At 40.4% G+C, this 10,736-nt stretch overlaps 1 protein-coding gene across 1 annotated transcript; it reads left to right on the plus strand.

Moving 5' to 3' along the window:
• The first annotated feature begins 806 nt into the window (after positions 1–806).
• LOC308114324 (ras-related protein Rab-5A-like) lies at positions 807–10,365 on the plus strand. The gene is made up of 6 exons (XM_080471117.1): positions 807–987; positions 4,421–4,650; positions 5,979–6,130; positions 7,237–7,359; positions 8,350–8,443; positions 9,537–10,365. Exons 2-6 carry the CDS (start codon positions 4,485–4,487, stop codon positions 9,650–9,652), a joined length of 651 nt encoding a protein of 216 aa, XP_080327243.1. The 5' UTR covers positions 807–987; positions 4,421–4,484; the 3' UTR covers positions 9,653–10,365.
• The last annotated feature ends 371 nt before the right edge of the window (positions 10,366–10,736 follow it).

Genomic DNA, 10,736 nt, shown 5'->3' on the forward strand with positions numbered 1-10,736 from the left:
GCACTAAGTGTCCTATTGAGGGTAAAATATACTTGGAATTACAAATATATGAGTATTTAGAAATCGTTTACTTCTATTTATGCTCGTTTGTTCATTCTTGATCGTCCATGTATCTAAAAACTTGTTGTATTATTATATGATTATTATTAATGAGTGGCGTTGGGCTCTGGCGGATTGTCGAAGAGGCGCCGATCTGCGAACAAGGGTCACCGCCATTTCTCTCTTGACACCGGAAGTCACGTGATCTTTCTAGAGCAAGTCTTAGTTGTTTATTCTTATTTTTAAAATTTATTTATATGAAACATTACAAACAAAGGAATAGCACAAACACACTGTCACCAATATACAAAATAAGTCTTCTTGGTGTGCCACACTTCTATACAGGAAGTCATGTAATCTCTATGGCTTTGTGTAATTCTGTGAAGTGGCCGTCAGACAATAATATTAATAATAATAATTATTATTATTATCATCAATAAATCTGCCAGCCACTTCATGCTGGATAACTACAAGACGCAATAGGATTACATATATATATACATATAAGATTACATATATATATATATATATATATATATATAGTGACAAAAAATACCTTTGTATAAAATAAATTTGGAAAACACAAAACAGTGCAGAGGGCAGGGAGGGGGAAGGGAGGGGGTTGTCCTCATTTACATATTGACATATATATATTTTTTATTTGTGATGTTTTGTTGTTGTTTGGGACTAAATTGGGAATAAATGAGTATTGTTTGGCTCTGGTGGACTGTCAAGCCGAAATTCTCCGAAATTTTCCGAAGTCCTCCGATGTCATCCGATGTCATCCGATCTGTCATCATCCTTCGTACGATGCGAAAAGGGAAGTTGAAAGAAGTGGGAGAGGGACATCATCGCGGAGCCTTATGAAATCCAACTAGCCGACACACTGTGATCAGTGCCACCGATCCTGTTCCGGAGACATCATTATTTACACTCTTCATCTTGTAGGTGAGTGGCTGATGTGAGCTGTGGCTATGCTAATGGCTAACAGCAGGGCTCCTCCCGATGGCTAACGTTAGCTCCACCAGCCCTGACAGAGGGCCGTGCCAGTTATCTTGGCTCGTAAATCTAACGGGTTTCTGCGATTATATCATAAACGCGTTTACGAGCGACCGCATGTAACACCAGCAAGCCCTATAAACCCGATCAGAGCCGCTGATTGATCACAAATCCACCGTCATGGAGCTAACGCTGGATAGCTGTCACTAGCTGTACACACCCAAAAAAAAAAAAAAAAAAAAAAAAAAAACCCTCTGATCAGCTGGCGTTTATCAAACGTTACATAAATGTCACACATCCGTGCAGGTCGGCTCGCGCTTGCGACCCTACCCCGGAGTAAGGCTTGTCGTTAAACCGGCCGGGTGTGTGTTGTTGTGGTCGGCTGGCTGTTTTGAACTCAGCAGCTAGCCGCGGTGGCTAACGCTAGCAGCTAACATAACAGGTTATTTGTGGTTATCTCTTGTGTCGTAATGCGATTTCCACCAAGTCACAAAGCATTGTTTTTGGGATTTCCACGCCCGTGTCTGCTCGTGCGGCGGCGATGACACACGTCCGAGGTTGTGGAGATGATCTGTTGTTGTTGTTATTGTGTGTTAATATGGCTGTTGTTGTTTTATTTCTTGTCTGAACTACAGCGCTCTCTTGTAACTTTACCTTCACGTGGGCCCAGATCAGTGTCATAATCCCCTTTCAAACAGCCAGCCCCACATGATATAAAGCACAGACGTGTTGTTTTGCTGAGATTTCCACAGTCACACCAGTTGGACAACTTTTTCACGCTTTGCAACAGTTCAGGTATTTCTGACCTTTACAATCAGATGGATGAGACAGCAGGATGAAGTAGGGCTCTTATTGTGTTATACCTGTTGTTATACCAAAAAATCCAGGATTGTTTGGAAGTGGATGAACCCAAACCATATCAAATCAGCCCTAAAACATGAGCATTCAGAGTATTTCTCTATATTTGTTAGTACTTTTAACCTCGCTCCTGTCATGCAGGCCACCGAATATGAAGTATTTTACAGTTTTTTGAGAGTCTTACTCGTGTTTTCAGATGGGTATTATGTGAGTGAACAGATTATTTAGAACATCTTACTCATCTGTGTTTTGAAAAGCCGTGACTCAGACAGGTATGTCCAAAGTCTGGCCCCAGGGCCAAACAAGGCCCAGTGTCCCAGCTTGTTTTGTCCGCCATCTTTATCCTAAAATCGCATCTATTTTGCACAAACAAAATACACAAATGCAGCAGGCAATTTTTGTCATGCATGCACACAAAATTGGCAACATAGGAACGAACCAGAACCTTTCAGGTGCAACGAATCGTGTTTGAGCCGCAGAAATTGTGTGATTAGTAAATTGAAATGTTTCCCAAATTGAATTATCATCGAAACCACAAGGCAGAAGTGAAATGCTGCCGATGCTAACTTCAGACCCTCATGTGGTGGAAATAATGAGGAAAAAAAACAAAACCATAAGGCCATAGACCGAAGTGTTTGAATTGGTCGCAAGTCGTTTTTTTTGCTTAAAATAGAGTTAGGGCTGTACGATATAATGCAAATTTTAATGCTCTCGCAATATCAACGTGTACACATATCGCAGAAGATCGACTAAACTGAGCTCAACAAACTGCAGGCTTCTGAAACGCTGCAGGTGGAAACTCAAAACACACATTTGTTGGGAAAAAAACCAGAAATAAGTGAATTTATCGCAAATCACGTGGTTTTCAGAATACTCAACAACTTCATTGTTTATTCCATGTTCACCTGCCGTCACTTCAGCCATTCGTTTGTACACTCAAGTGAATCATGTTCATGTATTTGTTCTCGATTTGAAGATTTGCAATCATTTAATGTAATGAATTTTCTCAAATGAATCTCAATTAATCCAACTTTACTTTCTTACTTAATATCCTGTGATTTTAAATTAGAATAGCATAAATGCGTTCGAGATGTTTCAAGCTAAAAATGGGAAGATATGTTTTATTTATATGTCAGTAAATTGGTTCTGGAACGGTTTTATCATGTGTACATGACGCACAAGGATTTAAAGTAACAGAATATCCTTAAGTGACGATCCGGGATGAATCAGATCTCCGATATCTGATCCAACCAACGTCACAAGTTAAAACTATGTGGTAAATGACTATTTGGGATTCATGGTGAAGTCTCTGGCGTCTTTCGTCTGCGACGGACTCGTTTCCTCACCGCGTCCACATGCTGCCGTCTCAGACTTTATATGACGTTCGCTCGTTTAATCAGATCGGCACAATCCGAAGACGGATATAACCTGCGGTAAATACGAAACATTATATAGATGTTAAAGTCTTCTTGTGGTTGGTTAAAAATGTAATCCTGGCAAAGAACCAACATAAACCAGCTTAAAAAGCGTTTAAAATCAGATTTCATCAACAAGTATAAGAAAGAAGAGCAACAATTTTTACTTGGACAGCAATAATATTTAATATGTATATAATGGTATACAATATATTAACACCTAATAAATGTAATTAAAGGTATATATTGTGATAGAGAATATTCTTCATTTAAATATTGCCACACTGTATTTTGTATTTAAAATGTAATTGATGAAATTTAACAAGTTTATTATAAATATTATGTACATGTCCTGTACATGCATGTCTATGTATGTATATATGTTTAATGTGCACGTATAAACTGTATATATAAAACTTGTGTATCGTATATATTGAATGTTTATTGTAAAAATAGTAATATTATTTTTCAAAAAAATTGTGTGACATTATCCAGGGAGCCTTGTTTAGAGGACCCGCAAACGTCATTCAAACTTTTCTTGACTCTTCTTGTGGATCTTCTCACTCTTTTTATTTCCTCCTGTTATCCTCTCTCTCTCTCTCTCTCTCTCTCTCTCTCTTTTTTTTTTCTTTCCGGTGCGCTACCCAAGTGGCTGCACGGTACAACAGCTCCTGGCTTTTTCCTACTTTCTCCTACTCACTGTTCTTTTAGTGGATTTTTTTTTGTACGACAATATAAGTGGTACTATAACTATAATAATCTATAAGAACGTATTTACTATGTAAAATACATCCACCCCCATACTCTGTACATGTCCACACTTATAGCACCGTGTGCATATTCTTCTATTATATTGTATTTTTACCTGCTTCTTTGTGCAATACATCCACCCCCATATTCTGTACATGTCCACACCTATAGGGACCGTGTGCATATTGTTGCTATTATATTGTATTTTTATCTGCTTTTTTTTAGTTCCTGCTATGTGTGCTTCTTTCTCTGTACTATCCTGCTGTACCACTACAAATTTCTCCGCATGCAAGATAAATAAAGGGATATCTTATCTTATATCTTATCTCTCTCTCTCTCTCTCTCTCTCTCTCTCTCAGGTGGTTTCCCCTTGTCTTTCCCAGTCCGTCAGCATCCCGGGGGGACCAGACCGCTCAGCGCGACATGGCAAACAGGGGCGGAGCCACGCGGCCCAACGGGCCAAACGCAGGCAACAAGATCTGCCAGTTCAAACTCGTGCTCTTAGGAGAGTCGGCGGTGGGCAAGTCCAGCCTCGTGCTGCGATTCGTCAAGGGTCAGTTCCACGAATTCCAGGAGAGCACAATCGGAGGTACGTGCGTCTGAGTCGCTACGCCGTCGTTCACGATTAGAGATGTTGGCGATGTGGCGTTTCAGTGAGAAGCGGCGGCGGGGACGAGGTCAATGTCGGAACGGGTCAGAAGAAATAATTCGGTGTCTGCGGCCGTTCCTGCTTTAGTCTGCAGTTCATTTTACACTCCAGAGCAAAGGAATGTTCTTCTTCCTGGGAACTGCTCGGTCCAATCAAATCCCACACACTACAACTTTAGTCTGGTATAGATACAAAGACTGTTTGCTCGCTTGTGTTTAGGAAGTTTCTTAACTACAGATTGATAAAGTGACATTTTACTACATTTTCAGCTGTTTTAGGTTTTTTTTTCTAATATTTAGTGGATTCACCAGTTTTACCTGAGTTTTTAATTTTTTATCGTGGTTGAAGGAGTTTTTAACCTAATTTAGAATGTTTACCTGTTTACCTGGCAAATGTAATTGATTGATTGTTTTTGTTTTTTGCAATTTTTGCTGTTTTGCTAACAATGGTAGCAACTTTTGCTATTTTAGGAAAGTTAGATTTTTTTATTTTGCTATTAAAACATTTTGATCCTACTTTAGTTTCCCTTTTTTGCTTCGATGTTTTAACTGAGACATTTCAGCCGATGATGGTTCCTTTCAATCTTTTGTACCTGTTCCAGTTACTTTAGACATGTTTTAGCCAATTCGGCTTATTTTTTTAAGGCGATTTTTGCTGTTTTAGCGATTTTAGCTGCATTTTTCCTTTTATTTTTGTTTTTTTTACCTTTTCTACTTGTTAAAACTATTTTATCTGCTTTTCCAATAGCAGTCTTAACGGTTCTAGCATTTCATTCTTTTAATGCAATATTACCCATTTTACCTTTATTAATAGCTTAAGCTCTTATTCTTTTAAGCAAATTTAGCCGTCTAAGCTGTTTTGGTTGTTTTTTATCTTTTCTAGTTGTTAAAGCGACTTTAGCCTTCTTAGGTGTTTTAGCCATGTTGGGGGTTAATTCTTTTATCTGTCTTTGTTTTTTCGAAATGTTCTCTCTTTTAGATATTTTCACCGTTTTAGTCTCTTCAATTTGGTCTAGCTTCATTCGCTATATTAGCCTTCTTCTACTTTGCCATTTTAGCTGTTTTGATTGTGTTTCTCCTTTTTATCTTTTCTCGGTAAAGCTATTTTGTCTACTTCAGCCAGTTTGACCTTTCCTCAGCATCATTTAGTCGATTCTGCTCAAAGTCCTTGTGATGTACGAATGATATGAAAGATAAAACCGTGCAGTTCCAGCACAGACCTCTGCACCGCCCCGTCCTTCTCTACATGTCCCTATGTGTCCCCTGCAGCTGCCTTCTTGACCCAGACGGTATGTTTGGACGACACGACAGTCAAGTTTGAGATCTGGGACACGGCCGGTCAGGAGCGCTACCACAGTCTGGCTCCCATGTACTACAGAGGAGCCCAGGCAGCCATCGTGGTCTACGATATCACAAATGAGGTGAGGAAACGTCGAGGTTTAGAGAGATGGATCATCACATGTTTCTGGATCAGGGTTCTCCTTTCAGGCTCATTGAGTGGAGGTGGTTACACATTCAGAGGCTCAAATATCCCCAGAGTAGTCCATCTGATTAATCTGATTATTGTCAGTCGGATCAATGGGAAAGTGGTGAGAGTAGATAAGTTCTAAGTAGTAACTCCTGTTCAAATATGAAGGCTTTGGTTTATGTTCAAAATAGAGTGAAAAGATCTTTAAAATTCCCTTTCATGCATATGTAGTAGTATTCTTCTTCTTCTTCTTCTTCTTCTTCTTCTTCTTCTTCTTCTTCTTCTTCTTCTTCTTCTTCTTCTTCTTCTTCTTCTTCTTCTTCTTCTTCTTCTTCTTCTTCTTCTTCTTCTTCTTCTTCTTCTTCTTCTTCTTCTTCTTCTTCTTCTTATTGATAAAATTAAAAAAATATATGTATTTAAATAATTCTAATTTTCTCAAACTGTTTTTATCTTTACAAATAAAAGAATTATAGTATTTTTCTGAATAAAAATTTAAAGAATAATTATTAATGAAACAATTAATTTTGATTATTTATTTCATTCAAGAAAACAATCTAATTTACTCACAATTATTCCTCTTCAGCCCGACTCACAGTTGTTTTTTCTTATTTTTCAACCTGATATTGATAAAGTATCACAGAGCTTAATGACGTCAGTGTTTTCTAACAATCATCAACGCTTCTCACCCTCTGAGCTGAAGAAATCTGGATTCAATCTGCAAAAAAAACCTGAAGAAGCAGAAAAGGAGGCAGCTGCCTGCACGACGGCGGCGCTTCATCCTGTTGCATCTTTTATGATTTCCTGCTTTATTTGTCTCCCGCAATCTTTCATCTGCCACTTCTTCTTTATTCTCACTTTACATTTCGGGCTCAGTTTCAAGTTTCTTGAATATCAAGCAGATATTTTAAAGCACAGAAGGGTTTTTTTTTTTTTAGTTTTTTGTAGCCGTTCTCTTTAAACCTGAATTAAGAAAACGTCACATCCTTGTTGCTCGACTCGACGTCACAAGATCTGTAAGCGTCGGCTCTCTCTCTCTCTCCTCCCTCCTCTGTTTGCCAGGAGTCGTTCGTACGGGCGAAGAACTGGGTGAAAGAGCTCCAGAGACAAGCCAGTCCAAATATTGTAATAGCTCTGGCCGGGAACAAGGCGGATCTGGCAAACAAGCGAGCGCTGGACTTCCAGGTGAGTCTGAACTCCAGCGTCACCTCGTGTTTCCGGTTCTGGTCGGTCACGGCGACGCTCTCAGCTGGATCTGTGCTCGGTTCGTCGTGGCGAGGAGCCCAAACATCTCTTCTGAACTGTTGATCAAACTTGTATTTATCAGATGAAGCTTGTAAAGCCTTGAGGTCTGAGGCTGAAGTCTTTTAGTCTTTCCTAAAGTTAGAGCAGAGCTTATTTAAAAGTGAGCTTAAGACCCCTCCTGTTGAACCAGGAGATTTATTTATTTAACCTTTAATTCTGTGTGCCTGTCTCTTTAAGAGGCAAAGTGCAGAGGTAACGCTCCTCGGTGCCTCTTTATTTTTCTTTGTCGTCTCTTTTTGGTGCATGAATACAAAAAGTGCCTCAAAAGGACATTTTGGGAAGCGTCCAATGTCTTTTGTCAACAATTCGACAAACAGTTTTTGAAAAAATGTGCCACACAAACAAAAAAAAGAAGCGGTAAAAGGTTGGCAGTCAAAGCGTCTGGGATTTTGGGGTCACGTACATGACGAACACATCAAAAGGTGCAGAAAGTTGGGGAATGGCGCGCCGGGACTTTTATTAACGATTCAGCAAATCGTTTCTGAAGAAATCATGAAAAGAATGACCAGAAAAACACAGAATGGAAGAAGATATTAGCCGACAGCGAGCACACGCAAAACTTCACCTGAAATGTTCTGATTGATTGAATATGAGTTTGCTATGTGTTACTTTGAACTTAAGTCACAGCCGGTCTTACTTCAGTCATTCTCATTAACATTAAGGAATCTAAGCTCTGACGTCGCTCCTGCTCTCTTGTGTTCCTGTGGGCGACGTTGCTGAAGCACGATGGTTTGATCAGGGAACTTTTACCGAATAAGCGTACGAACGCTCTGTGTCGGGCCTGATAATGGTCCTGGTGCAGCTCTACTTCTTTGTCATGATTGTTTGGCTGAAAACTTCCTGTTGTTGTTGTTGTTGCAACTCCTTCAGGATGCACAGTCGTACGCAGATGACAACAGCTTGCTCTTCATGGAAACGTCAGCAAAGACCTCGATGAACGTCAACGAGATCTTTATGGCCATTGGTGAGTTGTTGTTTTTTCCCCGAGCCGATCTGCCTCGGTTCTTCCTCAGTTTGCGCTTCAGTTTAATAATAATATACAACATAATTATTAAATTTCAGCTCACCAAATACATTTTTAGACTTGTAATGTGTGTAAATGAGTGAATAGCACTCAGTCTTAAACCAAACATCGAAATGTTAATCCAACAGGTTAAAACCATTTGATTAGGCTTGTGTGTATCTACAGTGGCATTTAAATTACACGACATTAAATTGAAGCAAGTTCACACATTTTACATTTTCAAAAATGTTTGAGCAGATTTAGTGTTAAAAGATTGAATTGAGACAAACCTGTAGTTGGTAAATCTGTCCACCAGAGAGCGCTGTAAGGCTTGTCCTCACCTGTATGTGGAGATAAGATTTGAGGTGTTTTAGATTGAAGAATTGAGTGCATCAGTACAAATGATGTGTGGAACGGTGGATCAACACTCCTTTTGAAAGATTCTTTAATTTCTTCATCGATCAGACAAAAGTCACATGTTCTGTTTTCCTTAGTCGTGAAATTTCAGCAATAAAAGAGTAAATTTAGTATCTTCACATTATGATGTGTGTATTTCATTGATAAAACTGCTCAAGATTCATGGAGAATGTCTACAGAATAACCGGCACTCGCGCACTGCGCGTCTATTGGGAACATTACGGTATTTACTTAAAGACAGACTTTGACGCTCTCGCGGGCCACATGAAATAACGTGGCGGTGCCACATGAAATAACGTGGCGGTGCCACATGAAATAACGTGGCGGTGCCACATGAAATAACGTGGCGGTGCCACATGAAATAACGTGTCAGAAGGAGACATGTACACATTAATTTCCCAGCCATATGAAGAAGACTAACATGGTCAGCGGCTGCTACGCCACTGTAAACATGTCAGCATCTGAACGTGGATGGGAGAAAGGAAGTCCTTTCACAATAAAAGCAGGAACCCACAATAAACTACAACTTGGAGAATTCTTAGCAGCCGGTACCTATAAAAAGTACTGAATTCGGTGCTGATCCGTATTGGTGGATCCTCGGCCGTGACTCCGCCCTCTTCTGTGTTCGTCTCTGCAGCAAAGAAGCTCCCCAAGAACGAGCCGCAGGCGGCGAGCGGCGGCAGCGGCCGGACCCGGGGCGTCGACCTGACAGAGACGGCTCAGCCCACCAGCCGCCCCTGCTGCAGTAACTAACCCCTCCCCCCACCCCCCACCCACACACACACACACACACACACATCCTCACACCACGTGGACATGGGGCTCCTCTGCTTCCTGACGTCAGACCCGACCTTCATCCTCCTCCTCCTCCTCACTCCCCTGGAATAGCTAAAAGACTCTGTATAGCTGCATTTCTAATACTTTTTTTTTTTTTTTTGGATCTTTTTTTTTTTTTTAAACTTTTTTTTAAGAAGTGTATATCAGTATAATGGATGCATGTATCACTACAACGCCTAAAAGAAAACACACATTTCTATCTAGTCATTCAGTTGGAAGACTAACCCCCGTTTTAAGAAAGAAGAGCGAGCGAGAAACGTGTGATTGTGTTCATGTCCCCCCCCCCCCCCCCAAAAGAGAACGTGTCGCCTCGTTGACCGATTGTCGTCTGTCATAATCTTTTGCGTGCGGGTTTTTTAGTTTGTTCTCTTTTGCTCAAATGGTTCCATTACAAACCGGGGAATCCCTCCATCGTGTTATTCCACGCCTCCTGGTGGGATAGATGGTCACTTCCTGAATAAAGGAGGAAAAACAAATGGCCGCCGCCACGTCGTCGCCATCTTGTGGGGGAAAAAGCTTCGGAACGTGTGGAGGGCCACATGAAGACGGTATACTGGGGTTTTCTTCTTCTTTAGCTTCGCCACAAGTCGACTGGTAGATTTTGACAAAAAAAAAAAAAAAAAAGAAAACTGTTGAACTTCCTGATTTGTGAGTTTTCTTGTGAAACTCGGTTCTGTTCATCTGATCACTTTCTGTTCATTTTTGGGTTAAATGGGGTGGGGGTGGGGGCATTGTTCTTAGATTAGAGTTCAAACGGCACACATAGAATCGGACTACAACCCATTGTCACAAAAAAACAAAACAACAAAAAAAAAAAAAACAACTGTTGCTTTCGGGTGCAATGTCGCGACGTCGTCTTCTTCCTTTAGCTTGCAACCCAGTAAAAATCACCGGGAAAGTTTCCTCTAGAGATTCCGAACAATTGTACAGTTCCGTATGGGTCTGCTTTTCTTTTCTTTTTCTGTTGGTTTCATTCTAGACCTCGTCACAAACTGGTCAA

Source organism: Lipophrys pholis (genome assembly GCF_963383615.2).
Source record: "Lipophrys pholis genome assembly, chromosome: 9".
Classification (NCBI taxonomy): domain Eukaryota; kingdom Metazoa; phylum Chordata; class Actinopteri; order Blenniiformes; family Blenniidae; genus Lipophrys; species Lipophrys pholis.